The following is a 19,911-nucleotide window of genomic DNA, read 5'->3' as shown; positions in this document are numbered from 1 at the left end:
AACAAATTAAGGAAGTCCAAAAGAAAGGTAATGTTCTCCTCAATTTGTACCACCCCACTATTGCATTCGCATGCACTGTCCATTAAATGTATTTAATTAATTTTCATTTTCTTATAGGCATGTCACAATTGTTGTCCGACTTTACCTGTTATTTTACATTGATTTTATATTTATTGTTTCAATGGCTGCATGTGTACATTATTTACGCAGACTTCAAGAATGAGAAGCCCTAATCTTTATGAAAATTCGACATCTAAGGAATCGCTAGGAAGATTTGATAATGCTTGGGAGGACAGTGAAGAATTTAGATTGTGGCGATCAAAAATATCATCATCTCGCCGAAAGGAAAATACTTCTGCAAATTCTCAAACCAAAGTAAGTTAAATACTGTATACTTCTTGTTTTTATTTCAAAAGAATGATGCTAATATTTTGGCTTTGTATCTTTTTTATTAGCAAAATGAAGAAACCCATTCCCGTAGGCATGATACAACTGTTCGACACAGGCGTCAAGAAGATGGTCACCAACATGAAATACGTTGTACAGAACCACAAGCTCCAAGGCATACAGGCAATCGTGATAATGATGGAAATTCAGATGCAGGTGGATCACATAATTCTCCCGGAGATGGATCTGCAGAAGAAAACTGCAAGAAGATGCAGAGAGGAATCCGTTTCAATGAGTCAGAAAGCTTTGCCTTAGTTGATTTAGTTGATCGTTACTACGACATGCTATTCGGGCCAAGGGCACAAACTACTGCTCCTAGACAAAAAAGAAAAATATGGAACACAATTGCTGAGAAAGTAACATCGATTTCTGGAATACGCAGGGATGCAAGCATTGCATGAAGAGATATAACGACTGCCGTCGTCAAACTAAAAAAAAATTAGGAATTCAACGAAGGCACGAAATGGGGACCGGTGGAGGGCCGGAACTGAAAGTGAATTGGCTTTCATGGGAGGAAGTTATAAAAAAAAGATTAAACCCAATCATGGTTACAGGCGTAGCAGGCAGAATTGACTCCAGACGTCAGGGAGATTTTGTGCACGAAGAGGAGCCTTCCAGAAGGAAAAGAGGATCTGTAATGAAAGACAGAAACAATAAAAGAAGGCAAATAGGTAAATACAATTTTATTTTACACTTCAAGTTTCAGGTATGACCCAAACACTCTGGTCTGAGATGAAACTTGATCGAAACTGAGGTTTAAGCCAAATTCTCAAGTATGTATGGCTGCCCATTGTGTGCTGCCACACGCTATACTGCGTCAATGTCACCTGGAAAGCTATTCGTCTGCAGGTTATTTTCGCAGATGAACAGCATTTATGATGGCGTTACAAAGTGCTTGGCTATGCAACGCTGTCGACACACTATACTTTGTTGATGGGTGGTGTTTTGAACTACTAGCAAAAAAAATCAGTGCTTATTGACCTGATATTGTTACATAATAATTTCATAAGTATTTCTTCTAAATGATAATGATTTTTTAAATTATATTTGCAGATGATCGTCCAGTTATTGGTCAAAGCATTTGTAATGAAACAGCTGTAACAGCACTTCAAAAGAACGCCTTTACACCCAGTAGAACCCAAGAAATGCTAAGCATACCAAGTTGTTTTTTAAGTTCAGCGGAGACTACTTTCCAGGGTTTTGAAGCAAGTTTACCTGAAAAACAAACATCATCAAGAGATTTGCATCAAACTAAATCACGAGGAAACAGTGTTGATTCAGTAGAAAATGCACCAACACCGACTGAAGGTACAATATTTATTTTTCCACAGTTGAATGTCCATGGTGTACATATATATATATATATATATATATATATATATATATATATATATATATATATATATATATATATTGAAACAACTCAATTTATAATTTTATTTATAGATGACAATCCAATGAACATTGCAGGAATGTCCTCCTGTATTGATCCATGTTTTAGTCCAGATTTGATCGGAAATAATTCCAATGAAGAGAATGATGAGCATCAAGCAGCTTCTACACCAATTGGTAATTAGTGTTTTGATAAATAACATGCATTAAAAAAACTCTTAAATTACTTATTAAACCATATAACTGTAATTTGTTTAACTTTATTCACAGCAAGACAGCCAAGGGTGCAAGTAACAACTAGCAAAGAGATTCCAGATGCAGAATATCAGCACATCCTTGCTCTCTCTGATCAAATGCAGGATCGACACAAATCATTCCAAACTCTTTTACAGCAAAGTATGGGTAGCCTGGAAACTTCATTAACAGAATTAATTACCACAGTGCAAGAGAATGAAGTTAACCGTCAAAAAGACAACAAAGCATCTCAGGATATTATGATAATCATGGCGACTGCGCTTAACAAATTAGTAGAAAACACATCATGTCAAGCAAGTAGTCTAATGCTAATTTCAGAGGCAAATCAACATTCTGCAACATATTTGAATGTGATGGCAGAATGCCAACGTCAGACAGCATCAAGTTCTGTTTTGATTGCCACATCTTTAAAATTGATTGTTGAGAACATGGCCAATAAAGCTCAACGTAGATCGGATTCACAGCATGCTCAAACAAGTCATCAACAGTTAGAACGAAAGACCACTGCCCTTACAGCAGGTTCAGCAACCTATTCATATTCACAAATGTATACGGGGTTTCCAGGAATGTTGCCACCGGGCCGTTATCCTCCAACAGCAACAGTATCTGTGCAACCAATACAATCACCTTCCACGACTGAGAAGCTGGCTTCAAAGATCGCTGAAAATGAAGAGGAGTGTATTACACCACCAGAATAGGGTAACATTTTTGTCCATCTAATTTTTGTAAAAATATCCTTTTGAGCACTTCCCATTCCATCACGGCAGTGCCCTTTGTGCGAGTTCTCACCCACATCCCATAATGGAATGTAGGTGAGAAGAAGTACAGGGTACTGCCATGTTGGGATGTGTTAATGGCCTTTTCAGCTGTATCTGCTTGTACCCACACTTCCCATTCCATCACGGCAGTGCCCTTTGTGCGAGTTCTCACCCACATCCCATAATGGAATGTAGGTGAGAAGAAGTACAAGGTACTGCCATGTTGGGATGTGTTAATGGCCTTTTCAGCTGTATCTGCTTGTACCCACACTTCCCATTCCATCACGGCAGTGCCCTTTGTGCGAGTTCTCACCCACATCCCATAATGGAATGTAGGTGAGAAGAAGTACCGGGTACTGCCATGTTGGGATGTGTTAATGGCCTTTTCAGCTGTATCTGCTTGTACCCACACTTCCCATTCCATCACGGCAGTGCCCTTTGTGCGAGTTCTCACCCACATCCCATAATGGAATGTAGGTGAGAAGAAGTACAAGGTACTGCCATGTTGGGATGTGTTAATGGCCTTTTCAGCTGTATCTGCTTGTACCCACACTTCCCATTCCATCACGGCAGTGCCCTTTGTGCGAGTTCTCACCCACATCCCATAATGGAATGTAGGTGAGAAGAAGTACCGGGTACTGCCATGTTGGGATGTGTTAATGGCCTTTTCAGCTGTATCTGCTTGTACCCACACTTCCCATTCCATCACGGCAGTGCCCTTTGTGCGAGTTCTCACCCACATCCCATAATGGAATGTAGGTGAGAAGAAGTACAAGGTACTGCCATGTTGGGATGTGTTAATGGCCTTTTCAGCTGTATCTGCTTGTACCCACACTTCCCATTCCATCACGGCAGTGCCCTTTGTGCGAGTTCTCACCCACATCCCATAATGGAATGTAGGTGAGAAGAAGTACAAGGTACTGCCATGTTGGGATGTGTTAATGGCCTTTTCAGCTGTATCTGCTTGTACCCACACTTCCCATTCCATCACGGCAGTGCCCTTTGTGCGAGTTCTCACCCACATCCCATAATGGAATGTAGGTGAGAAGAAGTACAAGGTACTGCCATGTTGGGATGTGTTAATGGCCTTTTCAGCTGTATCTGCTTGTACCCACACTTCCCATTCCATCACGGCAGTGCCCTTTGTGCGAGTTCTCACCCACATCCCATAATGGAATGTAGGTGAGAAGAAGTACAAGGTACTGCCATGTTGGGATGTGTTAATGGCCTTTTCAGCTGTATCTGCTTGTACTCACTTTTTACCCACACAACAGCAATTTGTTTAACGCTTTATCAATATCATTTCAGATGTCCATTTGAGGAATTGTGAAGAAAACAAGAATTTCTTTCAAAGTTTAACCAGTTTTAATTTTATTTTTTCTGGAACAAATTTGTTTTAAAATCTCTTTGACTTTTTCAAAATTTGGGTTCGATGGTCCGCTTTGAACTGCAGTACAATGTTGAGGTTCATTTCAATATTCTGAAGACAACACCCTTTAAAGACAGAAGAAGTTCGCAAATGTTAGAATTTTTTACGAAATAACAGCATTTATAAAAAATAATCGTAATAATGTTAAATTTTCTGTCAACAAGCAGAAATATGAGTACGCTTGAAAAGTTTAATGTCTGGCTACAATAGTAATGTGCATGTGATATCGCTTATAGGTGATACCTCATTTTAGAGTGACAGAATAAAAAAAAGCTTGTTCAGCATCATCAGTTACTCAGGATGACCAACTTGCACTATTGGAAATATCTTTACAGCCACCAGCGTACAAGTTTTTTTTTTTAATAAAAAAAAAATCAGGAAATATGGTTTGGTTTTGGTCAGATGTGCGAAAAGAACGATTGCTACATTTGCAATGAGTGTTGGTGAATGACAGAATATACTTGGAGCAGATAAGATGGATAAATAATAATACAGATGTTTAGGTGGCACAGGAAAATTAGTGTGCAGTGTAACTAGGTTATCCTTGATTATGCCCCCAGCATGCGCAATGCTTTAACCAGTGCATAATAAAATGCAAAGGTTGCCACAAGATCACATGTCTGCAGATGTGTATTTGTAAATATTGTACTACCTACATAGCTACATATCAGAGACCCATACTTTAATTGGGCATGTGCTAACAACAGAGAAAGGTAATATCTATGGGAGTGTGGGTTTGTGGACATTTCCAGATTACCTTGCCTGGAACTAGAGGTTACAAATCTAATTTAAATAACAGCAGCCTACATTTTCAGAAGATTTTACAGGCCACCCCTTTGGACAAAGTTTAATTTCAAGAATAAAATATAGATAAATGAATCACGTTTTGCCAAAATGTCATCCGTAAATCAAGTTATATGGTAAGGAAGAATATTAACCTCTGTTTCCTGACATTTTTTAAGAACGGAAGCGCACACACTTTACAGGGGGGCAGGGGTTCAGATTAGCATACTCACCAATTTCATCAGCAGAGGAGCAGATAATCCCACCGTCAACAGATCCATCCGTAAAGGTGAGCAGGCAGAAGGGTCATAACTGAGCAGGTCCGGCAGCCACACAGCACATCCTGCAAGGGAAAACAGACGGGGGGCACAGGTTATTGACTGTTTGGATGGGTAGGAGTCTTGACACCGGATTCCCATGCGCACAGAGCGCACACACTTTACAGGGGGGCAGGGGTTCAGATTAGCATACTCACCAATTTCATCAGCAGAGGAGCAGATAATCCCACCGTCAACAGATCCATCCGTAAAGGTGAGCAGGCAGAAGGGTCATAACTGAGCAGGTCCGGCAGCCACACAGCACATCCTGCAAGGGAAAACAGACGGGGGGCACAGGTTATTGACTGTTTGGATGGGTAGGAGTCTTGACACCGGATTCCCATGCGCACAGAGCGCACACACTTTACAGGGGGGCAGGGGTTCAGATTAGCATACTCACCAATTTCATCAGCAGAGGAGCAGATAATCCCACCGTCAACAGATCCATCCGTAAAGGTGAGCAGGCAGAAGGGTCATAACTGAGCAGGTCCGGCAGCCACACAGCACATCCTGCAAGGGAAAACAGACGGGGGGCACAGGTTACTGACTGTTTGGATGGGTAGGAGTCTTGACACCGGATTCCCATGCGCACAGAGCGCACACACTTTACAGGGGGGCAGGGGTTCAGATTAGCATACTCACCAATTTCATCAGCAGAGGAGCAGATAATCCAACCGTCAACAGATCCATCCGTAAAGGTGAGCAGGCAGAAGGGTCATAACTGAGCAGGTCCGGCAGCCACACAGCACATCCTGCAAGGGAAAACAGACGGGGGGCACAGGTTATTGACTGTTTGGATGGGTAGGAGTCTTGACACCGGATTCCCATGCGCACAGAGCGCACACACTTTACAGGGGGGCAGGGGTTCAGATTAGCATACTCACCAATTTCATCAGCAGAGGAGCAGATAATCCCACCGTCAACAGATCCATCCGTAAAGGTGAGCAGGCAGAAGGGTCATAACTGAGCAGGTCCGGCAGCCACACAGCACATCCTGCAAGGGAAAACAGACGGGGGGCACAGGTTATTGACTGTTTGGATGGGTAGGAGTCTTGACACCGGATTCCCATGCGCACAGAGCGCACACACTTTACAGGGGGGCAGGGGTTCAGATTAGCATACTCACCAATTTCATCAGCAGAGGAGCAGATAATCCCACCGTCAACAGATCCATCCGTAAAGGTGAGCAGGCAGAAGGGTCATAACTGAGCAGGTCCGGCAGCCACACAGCACATCCTGCAAGGGAAAACAGACGGGGGGCACAGGTTATTGACTGTTTGGATGGGTAGGAGTCTTGACACCGGAATCCCCTACACAGTTTTGGAATATGGCTAACTCACCAGATTAGACGGAGATGAGATCACTCATCCAAGGTAACCAGGCTTCCACAGAAACATCCTTAAAAGCAGACAATAGAAAGGGATAACCACCAACAACCTGTATGGAAAGTATGTGAAAATGTAAAACAGGACATATGAATTTTCAATCAACAAAAATGTAAATAGATCACATCTCACCTGCATAATGAACAATCTTTTGAAATTTATTATCACTTTAGAGGACTTTTAAATAAAACTTCCAAACACGAAACAGTAATAACAGCAACTGGGCAAACAAACTCAATGAACTGTAATGAACTCCATCAAGAACAAACTCTGTAAAATAAAAGGTAAATAACATTTATGTAGATAAATGATATATTTATATATATATATATATATATATATATATATATATATATATATATATATATATATATAGATATATAGATATATATGTGTGTGTGTTTGTGTACAGATGATTTGTATATACTCACATGAGAAGAAGGTGTCAATAAGATGCCTTCTGGTCTCTGCTCCTTCGTCCATACCCACAGATAATACCGAAGAAAGATCCCCATCCTGGCTAACACCAGCATGAATATTCACCGGCAAACGTCTTGCGACACAGATATTATGCAGAATGCAACAGGCATTAATAATGCCGCAAACTTTTCCCGGTGAATATAAGAGGGTCCCGCCGGAGATATCTAAACACCTGAACCGGCTCTTAAGTACACCGAAGGTCCTTTCAATTACACCCCTCGATGCAATGTGAACCTCCTGGTATCTTCTTTCGGCATCACCTACAGGATCAGGTAATGGGGTCAACAGCCAAGGTTTATTCGGATAACCCGCATCACCTAAAAGGGATAATTGAAAAGGTATTAGACTTTTTTAATTACAGTAGCAACTTAAAAAAAATAATGAAAACTTACATACCCAACAGCCAGCCATCTGGCATTCGACCTTCCTCAAAGTCCAGGAATAGAGATGACTGGCTTAAAACGAAGGAGTCGTGGGTCGACCCAGGGAAACCCACACAAATGTCCAATAATCTCATTGTGGAATCACACACCATCTGTACATTGAGGGAATGGAAGTGTTTTCGATTCCGATAACATTCTTCCGATTCCCTCGGAGGTGTGAGTCGCACATGGGTGCAGTCTATCGCGCCCAACACATTGGGGAATTTCCATTTTTGAAAGAAACCAAATTTGATCTCATTCCATTCGCTGTCAGTGTCTGGGAATTTTATAACCTGGGTCGTTAATTTACGGAAAGCTTTTATGACCTGGGACAAACAGCGTGACATTGTTGGCTGAGAAAAACCGCATGTCTGGGACAAAGTAGGCTGGAAGGTGCCTGACGCAAAAAATTGCAATGCAGCCAGTAGTTTCTGGAAACCACTGACTGCATGATTTGACCGTACCCGAGGTTCCAGGTCAGCTTCCAACAGATCATACAGCGAATAGATATCCTGAGACGATAAGCGAAAGGTACCTATCACTTCCGCCTCAGAGAGACCGTCCAGTACACGCCTAGTACGATACTGGCGTGGACGTGGAATTGAAACACGCACTGACTCACCAAATGTAGACAGATGCTGACCACGATGCTGATATCCACGCCCCTGACCATGATGCTGATATCCACGTGCCAGGCGACGACGTTTGCATCGCAGCATGTATGTCGATAGGACCATGAACATCACAATCAAGTCAGCAAAATACTCCATTATTGTAGGCAGTGATTGAAAAATAATTATTTCTTCTCCAAAAACGCAAATTGCCCTAAAAAAACGCTTCCAAATACAGCTGACTGCAATAAGCTGCTACTCCCTGAAGTCCCAAACGTAGGAGTGAGGCACTGTGAGGGGTGAACAGCATCTTGGGAAAAAATAACATGTGCTTTACCAATGCATGATGGGAAATCAAGTGTATTAATAACAATTTATATATGCCCCTTCTTAGGAAAACAGCAACTTTCAAAGAGGCAAACATTTCTCCAACAAGAATGTTTAGGTTCCGGAGGTTAAAAGGAGGCATCACTCAATAAAAATTTGTATTCGTGACCCATTGGGCGTCGAAATGAAAATGGAGAAACGGATCAAACATGTGCAGATAACAATTTCGTCATCTCACGATTGAATACATTTGTGCGAAAAAGCGAAAAAATCTATAAAAAAAACCACGAAATGTAAGGGTTTGACCAAGCGAAATAAGCGAAACGCAAGCGAAACTTAAAACTTTCGCATGCGTGAAAAATCACAACATTGAATACACGAAGTCTTTTCGTCGCGAAAAAACGAAATTTTTTAGAGAAAAAATGGATTTCGCAAGGGATTGAATACGGCCCTCAATCTACACAAGTCGACATGTGTCAACGTGTTCACTCTAATACAAACATAGGTTTTGTATTTATGATACAATAACATAAACCACATCTAACACCTACAAAGGATGTTTCAGCAATGTTTTAAGCCCATGGCCACTATTTTGCACATTAATTAATTCAATCAATTAATTAATTTTCATAATTAGAGTTGAAAGCCAAGATTTGCAGGTCCATATATATGAAGGGTATGTCAGCGTACACGGACGTACGCTCACTCTCACGAGCGGTGACATAAGCTGACTTTTCTATTGAAAACAATAGGGACCCGTCCGTGCAAACTGGCGTACGCTCAGATCTCCGCAAGAAGTCGGTGGGGAGACGGACGAAAGACGTCCGTAAACGGCGCCGTACGCTCAGTTGTACGTCTGTTGTCGGAGTGCAGGGGCTGGGCCGTCCGCGTACGTTGCCGTACGCTCATTTGTACGCCACTCCCCTTCTACGGTATTTCTGCCCGTAAGTAAGCGGCTGATTTGTGGGTGGACCTAACCCTAACGGCCACGTACGGCTAGCGTACGTTAATGGCGAACGTACACACGTTTGGCCGCTCCGATCAGAATAAGGCCCAAAGTTCTATTTATGGGACCTTACCTATATGATGCAAGTTGGAGTTCACAGGTCAGCTGCTGAGGGGGAACAAGCATCCCTTTTTAGGCATCATGTACTGTATAGTCGTTTTTTTTCCCAAAACGGTGAGACCCCCTCAGATTTGTCCTCTCCCTTTTCAGCACTCTGGACATCCAGTTCGCTCAACATTCCCTGTATGTGCTCCTGGTTTCAGATCAGTTACAGTATCATTATCAATGCACACTCACATCAGCTCTTTAGGGGTCATTCAGGTGAGCTTGCACCTCTGATATCATGAGCAAAGTATCAATGTTCAGCACTTTGTGCATACACAGAACCCATTCTGCCTGAGCGAAAATTGGGCCTTTGCTGTTGGTGGTTTTGCAACTTTTAGCGAGGCATCTTTTTCTGCCATTCATGAAAATGCAAGACCTTCTCACTCAGAGTGTAGAAGAGGTATCAAAAAAAACAAAAGCCGAAAATCAGTGATGGAGGAAAAAAAATACTAAGGCAGTAAAACTGTGTGTTCAGGAATGTCACAAGTCCCTGGGGAGAATCTAATGCCCCTTTCAGACCCCACTTATAAGCCGGTATTTTGCCGGTTATTAACTGTTTTAAAATGGTAATTAAGTCTGAAAGGTGCAGAGTGAATTTACCATTTCCAAAAATCCGGTATTTGGAAACAGTAAAAAAGCAGGATCCTACCCATTTCAGTAGCAAGAAAAAAAAGAGAAAGTAGTTGTAACGGATGCACTCCAAAAGATTGATTATTATATTTTATGAGAACATTGTTCTAGATAATATCAGAGGTGGGGAATCCTATTAATCTTTAATATTTCATGGATTCAGGAGACACCCACTGTGGTTGCGAAATAAAGAGGTTAAAAGTTTTTAGACATACAACATATACACACTTCGGTGAAAAATAGGTGGAAATTAGTGTTGGATAGGTTTTAAAATACAGGTCGATGGGGCTGTGGAATGTGGCGTTTAAATGTTCACTTGGGATTTGTGTACCCAGGATATACTTCAGGACGTAATGGCATTGTTTTTTATTTCCTATCAGGTGTGTGTCAGTCTTGTGCCTCTATTGGCTTTATTAGACACATGTCATACACCAGTACCAGCCAGTATATATCCTTGCCAGACCCTTATTACGCACTTATCAGTGAATGCTGTAATCATTTCATATGACTCTTGGTTTTGGACACTGTAGTTTTTACTGTGGGGGGAGAGAAATACTCACAACGTGATTTAATTTCTACTATGGTCTCTATAGCCAAATATACACTGAATTATAATACAGTGTATCTAACTTAGCAGTGTTTGTATCACAAATATATAAAAACAAGAATCACATACAGAATAAGCCAATATAGGGTCATGATTCTATGCATATATTTGTGAATCCCCACATATAATTAAATCTCAGTGGAAGGGCAAAATAGATGCATGAACAATAATACTGATACTGCTATAATACGGCTGCAGGATAGAGACCATAGTAGAAATTAAATCACGTTGTGAGTATTTCTCTCCCCCCACAGTAAAAACTACAGTGCCCAAAACCTAGAGTCATATGTAATGATTACAGCATTCACTGATAAGTGCGTAATAAGGGTCTGGCAAGGATATATATTGGCTGGTACTGGTGTATGACATGTGTCTAATAAAGCCAATAGAGGCACAAGACTGACACACACCTGATAGGAAAAAAAAACCAATGCCATTACGTCCTGAAGTATATCCTGGGTACACAAATCCCAAGTGAACATTTAAACGCCACATTCCACAGCCCCATCGACCTATATTTTAAAACCTATCCAACACTAATTTCCACCTATTTTTCACCGAAGTGTGTATATGTTGTATGTCTAAAAAATGTTAACCTCTTTTTTTCGCAACCACAGTGGGTGTCTCCTGAATCCATGAAATATTAAAGATTAATAGGATTCCCCACCTCTGATATTATCTAGGACAATGTTCTCATAAAATATAATAATCAATCTTTTGGAGTGCATCCGTTACAACTACTTTCTCTTTTTTTTCTTGCTACTATATATACCTAGTTGGCAGGATAGCACCCCCGCTAACATATACAAATAGCGGTATACACCCTGACAAATATAGGGTGCAAATATTTTTGTTGTGTGCAGATTTCCAAAAAACCCTTTCTCCAAATCCTACCCATTTCAGACTCTCCTCTCTTTCCTCCCCCCATCACGCACTGAGGCATCCTCTCTTCCCCTTTGTATTCACACTATTGTCCTGCATAGAAATAATAAAGTCCAGTATTATTACCATCCGTATTCCCGACACGTGAACGTTTCCCCAGACACCACCCCCCCCTGTCTACACTCAGTGCTGTTTGCACTGAATGTATTGCCCCCCCCCCCCCCCCACACACACACACACACACACACCTGGGCAGGGAAGGGATCCGGGCAGAAGGGTCAGGTCAGTAGTGCTGGCGGGAAGGGGGTCCCTGCAGCATATGTGAGATCAGCGGCGGGGTCCCTGCGACGGATGGGAACTACTAGTTCCTTATATGCCGAACTGATCTCTATAAGAGTGGGCTAAGCTTTGCATACATTTTCCCATCGAGTCCCTAGGGCTGAATGAACAACTACAAAGCATAAAATGGTAGCAGTTCAACACTACTACTAGGCCTACGACAGCTTTTTCATTGAATACCATTTTTAAAACATGAATATTGCGTAATTTAATTATTTTTTGGAAGCCGCAAGCTCCGGTTTTGCCTATTACATTGACCATAAATAATTTAAATTTGGTCCTGAAACACCAACCTAGGGCAAGTGCTCAACGACACACCAGGGTGCCACAGCAAACAGTTTGGGAACCACTGTCCTTGTGGTTAAGTCCACACCATGCCATGTGCACTGCCTAGAGTTTGGGTCCCGGCTTAGGAACAATTTTTTTTATTATAATGCATTTTTTTTTGGGGGGGGGGGGGGGGGTTCAGTAAAAATGTGTTTATATTTATTCTTTACTTGCGCACATAATTTGAGGTGAAAACCGCTGCTACCCCGGCGCCGGCAGCAGAGGTAGCAGGCATCCGCGGTAGTGAATACAATTCTATGCTGATGTGAAAATCACATTAGCATACAAAGCAGCACTGTACAATCATTGATAAAAATAACAATGTTTAATAAAAGTACATAATAATAAATACATAGAGTAAAATCACAGTGTTTTAAAAGCATACCTTTGATAAAGCTGCTAGTGGAGCAGGGAAACGCGTTAGATGTCATCACTGGCCTGAGGACTGCTCTTTTCAGGGACAAGCCTAAAAGTGCCCATACACGCACCGATTTTCCCGGTGCGATGTGTGCTATGAGATGCGCGCTCCCACGGCATCTCATCGCACAGTACAAAAAGTATGTGCTGCACATACTTTTTGTACTGTCTTTTGATCGTATCACATGCACAACGCATGCAATGCGATGCAATACGATTTTAGCATAAAAAGTACCGGGTAATCGGTACGTGTATTGGCACCTTAAGAATTATTCTATTCAAGGAGGATGCTACTTTATCTGTAAGGAGGACTCTCTCTGTTAGAGGTACTGCACATTCACCAGGAAGCTGATTGCTGAATTTTCACAAAAGGAGCATATTGGACTGCAGTCCATCTAAAGCTGGGTACACATCTATACAATTGTCGGGCCCTTCTTTCGTTCTGTGTCGAGCGGCCGTTCGATTGTTTAGGTATGTACGCTGTCCCGATTGCTTCTGTACAATCGATAAACATCCAAAAACAGTCTTATCCGTTCATTCTCGGTCAATCGAATGTTCAGTGCTGTTTAATATTCCTCCGACCGGCCGGGCCCATATCGGAACAAAAGTGCAGTGTGTACGCATGTTCGATCGATATGCTGGACGTTCTTGCGATTATACTGCCAAAATTGGAACGCCCATGTGGGCGTTCCATAGCTGCATGATCTCTCCTACAGCACAGCATGCAAACAAGAAGCGTTCACCTCCAGGGGCCAGACATACGGCAAACTGCTATATAGAGATTTAATAGAGCATTTTTATTATTATAAAATTATCTTTTGTTCTCTTTACTGTTTATTACGCTAATGCATGTTTGTAAAACACATTAAGTTTATGCACTTTGACCGATGGCATAATGTTTTAAGTTCCATTTTACATCCACCTTACCCCCCTCCTTCCTCCTGTTGAAAAGGTTTTGAACTTTACTGCCTGGACACTTTCCATTCTAATTAAACGCCACATAAATAGAAACACTTTGCCTGTTTTAGAACCAATTGGTCATCAGGAAATATTTTCAAATGCGCTAAAAATGAACTTGAAAGAAGCATTAACCTCTATAGCGAAATCCGCTGTGCGTGCAATGCAATGATAACATGGCTTGTCAAATGAAAAACAATAAACTGTTCATCATATGAATAGGGCACTTTGAAATCTAGGTAAATGCTAAACATATAGTGAATCCATCCAAAACAAATGGCAGTATGGGAAATCTAAGCTGCACGTTTAAGAGGTCTCCATTGAGTTCAGCTGGCTCACTTTGTGAAATCTATTGTCACATTTCTGAAATTGGATTCTGCAAGTAAAACAAATGAGAGACAATCGGCACATGGGGAATTGGAAACCCAATTTCACGTCTGTCAGCTTAGTTGCTAAGGTGTATATAACTACAGTTCTTCCCAAGTTATTCTATGTTGCAATGGGCTCATTGTAAGAATGTTATAGCAGGGTCAAAATGAACATTTTTGGTTTTGTTTTACTCTAATAAATCAACGAAAGGTTCAAAAATACTTGAGACTTTTAATATTCTAACTGGAAGACTAAGGTGCTAACAGATAGTTGTCTGTGAAAATAACAAAAAAAATTGTTCTTTCGTTATAAAGAATATATTGCCCATTTTCTAAAGTAAGTGTTGCAAAAAAAAATGTGTAATGCCTACCTAAATAATATTCCTTTCTTTATTTAAGGTAATCCATATAAGAAAAAAAATGAACCCCTTTTCTTAACTGACCACACACCTTAATCTGGTCCGTTCGTAGCCGGCGTTCATTCATATGGTGACCGATTTTTGGAGTATGCACATGCACAGCTGCATTTCTATGCATGTGCATATGCCCGGTGCGTGCAGCCATGGTGAACAGACTGTTTTCTGGGTTCACGTACCCAAGGCTGCCCGTGGAGGGTGTGGGGTGGCGGTGGATATTCACACCCACGATTTCCATGGTAATCAGGCCATGAAGTCGATGCCGGGGGCGGGCAACTGACATCACCGGATGTCAGCTGCCCGTCCACTTCCTCCTGAGGGCGCACGCAAATCTACATGACCTTAGAGTCACTTAGATATGCCTGCACGTTCCACATCATTCGATGGTTGGCATTCATTGAATGATGTGGGTCCTCACCTACAGGCTTCGAATAGATGTTTATGTTAAACATCCATTAGAAGGCCCTGGGTGTGAACACACGTTGCGAGGGGGGATGGGTGTACCACCATTCGCAGGGTGGGTTCTGCTTGACTCGCAAGGGTGCAAATTTGCATCCAAGCGAATCAACCGGAATAACCCCCTAAGTTTTGCAGAGTTTAGTACTTAATAGCTGAGTAGACACTCGGAGGCAGTCTTTGATTCATTTAGAGATGTTAGAGATCATACCTCCCAACATGCTCCATTCCAGGAGGAACAAAATGCTTTGCTCCTGGGCTTCCCTCTTAATTTATGATTGCTATTATCTATGATGAGCTGGTTAATATTTAAGAAAGGTGTTTGAATAGATGTGATTGCAATTATACATTACAAGGTAACTTCGTGAACAAAGCATTTTGTCCCTTTTAGAAAGTTGGGAGGTATGAAAGACCAATCCTGAAGCATACTGTACAGTATTTCATTTTGCATTGGAATCTTTTGGAAGCAGATTCAGTTAATCGTTTATTATTATCTTGGCTTTTCCCATTTAACTATTGGCAACATCATTTATTATTTTATACTAATAACACTATGGGGCTTCGCAGCCATTTTTGAATCACACGGGTATGTGCACTCCCGATACGAGCCCTATCCAATTAATAAAAATTGTTGTGGTATTATTACCACAAATACCTGAGGGTAATTTAAAAACATTCTATAACTGCCTGTACCCCACTGTATAAGTCATGTGACCTACCTCCACATTGGGGGGGGGAGGAGAAGTGAGTACATCGGGGTAAGATTTAGTACTCCATGGACTGTTAGGCTTAAGCCTGATATACAGATGGAGACGGCTCCATCGTTCCCGGCGCCCGCCAGATCCCTTTCACTGGCGAGCGCCGGCGTCTCACGCGCACGCGCGTCCCAGTATCACGGCAGCTGGGCAGCATCTCCCTGCCCGTCTCCAGGGGGGCGAGGGGGACTGGCGGCGGGGGAGGCGGCGGGGATCTGCAGCAGGCTCCATTTCCACGGGGTGCGCGAGCGTCTCGTGCGCGCACTCCCGTGGCGGTAGCCGGCCGCTGGCGGGGACCGGCGATAGAATCCAGCCCCTGCAAAGATGTGGCCTGCTACATCTGTATTCTATCCACTTCTTTAGAAAGGCCCCCTGTTCTTTGCATGCCCTCTGAACTTGGGCCCCTACCACTGCATTCCCTGGTTGGCCCTTTATGTCCCAGTTAGACACTGGTTGCAATAGCGGAAAGTTTAGGCTTATTGGTATATTAGAAATCCGATCATATGAGTAGTCATGTCTGGTGCAAACTGCAAATAATTAAGCAATATCTTCTGGTAGCAATACCATGCCAATCCATATTGCACTATATTGTGCATGTGCCAGACCCGGGATGTGAATATGCTTCAATGGACTGCTGCCGAAGCAGCCAATAGAGGATGGGGGCCAGCGCATGAGCAGTACCAAAGAAGCTACTGCACATGTGCTGGTCATGTGACAGGGGTCAGGACCAGCTGTGGGGAACAGCAGGCATCGGCGGTTGTGGGGACCAGCTAGGAATCAGCAATTGGGACCAGTAGCGGCTGCAGCAGAGTGAGGGGGGGGGGCAGCACTGCAGCAGCCCCCTTCTCCACAGAGGTAAGAGCTGCCACTGTGAATGACCATGGTTGAATGCACCATGGAGAGCTTACCACAATCAGATTTTCAAGAAGCCATAGTCTTTTTTTTGCAATGTTGCTCTCCCTTTCAAATCTGGAAAAGAACTTAAAGTATGCCAATAGATGCGCTGACTGTTTACACCATAAGTATTTTTAAACAAGCTTATTTTTCCTTCAAACATCAGCCGGTGGAGCACATGTTGTCCTTTACCTTGACATAGATATATACTTGTTTAGCACCAAAGTGACAATGAACTAGTACATACTAATATATAGGCAAGACCACGGGGCCAGAAATCTGGGACCCGCCTCTCAACAGGAGTGCTAACAAATAAGTTACATGCTACAAATGATGCAATGTATTCTGTTTATAGCAAGTCAGAGAGCATTGAATGTAATGTCTCTCTTTTCCCAGCCTAACTAACATACGGAAAATGAAGGTAATAACAATAGACAAGCCATACATTAAAAAGAAAATCTTGAGTACACAGTAGGCATAATGCAGGATTGGTGTAGGCATTGTGGCTAATTACTTCCAGGGAAAGTGTATTCCACCCTAACAGGGAACCAGTTGAGGCAGCCATCTTAAGCTCACTGCGTAGGATTACCCTAGGTAGAATAGAGTACCCTAGAAGAAATGACACAAAATGGGGTGATTGCAGCATATAGTAGGGTCCCAACAGAACAGTCTATGTATTTTTGATCCCATCCACAAGTGTACCAGACGAGGCAGCCATGTTTGGTGTACTACAAAGGTTACACTGAGGGAGGTGAGCCATTTTAGGGCCTTCATGCAAAGCACATCTAGCTCTTACTGAGGGGAATCAGGAAGCAGTACCGAAAAACTCATTAACATTGTGTCTGTTAAAATCTTGTCTTCTGAAGTTGGTGACACACACACTCTGGTGATCTCCACAAGAGACCAAAGTGCATCAGCCTAGAGCTGATGCACTCTGTCTCATCGCCAGCCAGCTCCACTGTGTACATATGGGATCTCGCAAGTCTAGGTGCTGTCCACACTATAGTGGTAGGGTCTACATCTGGGTGGTACATTGGTGCGCTTATATTAAAGATAGCTGCACCGATAAAGGTGGGTGCATAGCACCACTGTCATTTGCCACACATCCCCACCTTAATACAAAGGGGAGAACTGGTAATTGTTGCATTTAACGTGTGCAGTTTTAACCCCTTTAACCACTTGATACATCTACCCATGAGAACAACAAGTCGCACAATACAACTAATTCCCATAGGAATGTCATGGGCATGTTGTTCATTTTATGAAGATGAAGATGAAGAATTTGTTGTATATGGATTGTGTGGGGTATGGAGGTCAACAACATCATGTTTGCCTCTGGGCAACTGAGATGAAGTTATTCCATTGGTGCAGACTGCAGTCCAAGGCCTCCCAATACACACACACACACACACACACACACACAAACGACGCTAATGAATATTTCTGGGGTCACAATAGCACAATAAATACAAAGATACAGGTTTTGGACTCATATCAACTTTATTACTGAGAATTTTGTAAAGTATTAAATTATCCTCTAAATGGATATAATCTAGATGACAAGACAGCCGATCTGCATGTTTGTTATTTATATTTAAAAACATTTAAACAATTTAGGACTACAGAGAATAACCTGGACCATGTACAATCCCTATATGTTGCCATAGATATACTGCATATACAGAGGAATGCAAACCACACATACTGAAATTGGAAGGTTGTCTGTGACTGTGATTTTTAATCTGGTGTAACGATTCCCCTTTAATGTTCAGAGGAACGTTTCATAACAAAAATGATCTCTAGCATTGCTTGCTGAGAGCTGACTTTGTGATTGGTAAATTATCACGTCTGAAAATAACATTCTGCATAGTTGTCATATAAAGTATTCACACAGTTTTAAAATGCCATGATTAAGCAGAAACTAATTTCTAGAGCGGCAGAATCAGCAGAATGCAAAGCTATGAGATGAAATAGCATGAGGTAAAACAACAAGGAACATAAAACATTTTACTGTGTAAAAAAAAAAAATGGTGCACAGATCTTCTAAGTCATTGGGACACATCCAAGAATCAGCACATTTTAAATGTTACTAATTCACAAATTAAGAGGGAATTTGCCATGACTTTCAGCTAAATCGTCTCTTGTTCTTTCAGCATAATTTGAAATACTGGAAGAAGAATGTACTGCAACATTTTGTGAGAGAATTACTGACGTATGGTTTTACCAAACAGCTTGGTTTTTGGCTGCTATGTCTGCTGTTTGGAAACTGTTCATTTCATTCAAGGCTAAACCACACATCAAACAGAAATATTTCAAAGCATCTGTGAAAAATGTGCAATGCCGTTTTTAATCAGATGCATAGAATACAACCATACAAAGTATCAAACAGAAATTTTAAACATGGTTCTGACAAAAGCAAGATTGTTCAAATCACGTCAGAGGGCTGTATTACAGTATCTGTAAATCGTCCCTGAGACCTCTCTGCTACAAAATGAGTTGTGAAATGGTTGGTCTGGTTTTTCTTAATGGCTCTGCAGGGTGTGGTATATGGTCCCGACAGTCGGGATCCCAACAGTCATTAGCCCGAGGTCAGGATCCCTACTGCCCAGACTAAGACAGCGGGGCGAGCACAACATATCCCCTGCACTCGCCATGCTGTGGGCACGGTGGTCGTGGACCCCCATGGCGGTCATAGACCCCCACGAGGGAGTATAGCCGGTGGCCATCGGGATCCAGAGTGCCTGGGTTTTGACTGTCGGGATCCCAACGTCGGGGTAATGACTGTCGGGATCCCGACTGTCTGGAAACTGTACGGCACCTGCAACAAATGAGGGAGGAAATGGTTAGAAGTACAGAGTGGAGGTACACACTGGTGCAGAGGATGGGTACTTTTTACGTGGGCCTAGGTCTGATAGATATTACCCCCTTCCCCTGTTGCAGAGAGCCAGGCACAGAGAGACTGAGAGCATATTTGCCTACCCTCCCAGAATTGCCGGGAGGCTCTGGCAAATCGGGTCAATCTCCTGACCCCCTGGGAAGGTGGGCAAGTCTTGCGCATCGCCCCAGCACTGCGGTTGAGTGTCATGAAGGCAGGGCTTGGTGACATCAGTCTTGTCTCTCCCACCAACACATTGGCTCGTCCGACC

General features: G+C 42.4%; 1 protein-coding gene and 1 long non-coding RNA gene across 2 annotated transcripts; one reads left to right on the top strand and one right to left on the bottom strand.

Annotated features, from left to right (window-relative positions):
* Positions 1-841: 841 nt before the first annotated feature.
* On the top strand, positions 842-2,792 carry LOC146005714 (uncharacterized). Its single transcript, XM_083145142.1, has 4 exons — positions 842-1,118; positions 1,501-1,755; positions 1,894-2,016; positions 2,110-2,792. Exons 1-4 carry the CDS (start codon positions 845-847, stop codon positions 2,790-2,792), a joined length of 1,335 nt encoding a protein of 444 aa, XP_083001268.1. The 5' UTR covers positions 842-844.
* A 3,691-nt stretch (positions 2,793-6,483) lies between these two features.
* On the bottom strand, positions 6,484-9,050 carry LOC146080381 (uncharacterized). The gene is made up of 3 exons (XR_014474863.1): positions 7,198-9,050; positions 6,899-7,036; positions 6,484-6,818 (listed from the first exon to the last, which is right to left on the bottom strand). It is a non-coding gene; the product is annotated as an uncharacterized LOC146080381 (long non-coding RNA).
* Between the last annotated feature and the right edge of the window lie 10,861 nt (positions 9,051-19,911).

The sequence above is a fragment of the Crinia signifera genome, chromosome 5 (assembly GCF_055691185.1).
Source record: "Crinia signifera chromosome 5, ASM5569118v1, whole genome shotgun sequence".
Taxonomy (NCBI): Eukaryota; Metazoa; Chordata; class Amphibia; order Anura; family Myobatrachidae; genus Crinia; species Crinia signifera.
This window is presented reverse-complemented; position numbering and strand designations above follow the sequence as displayed.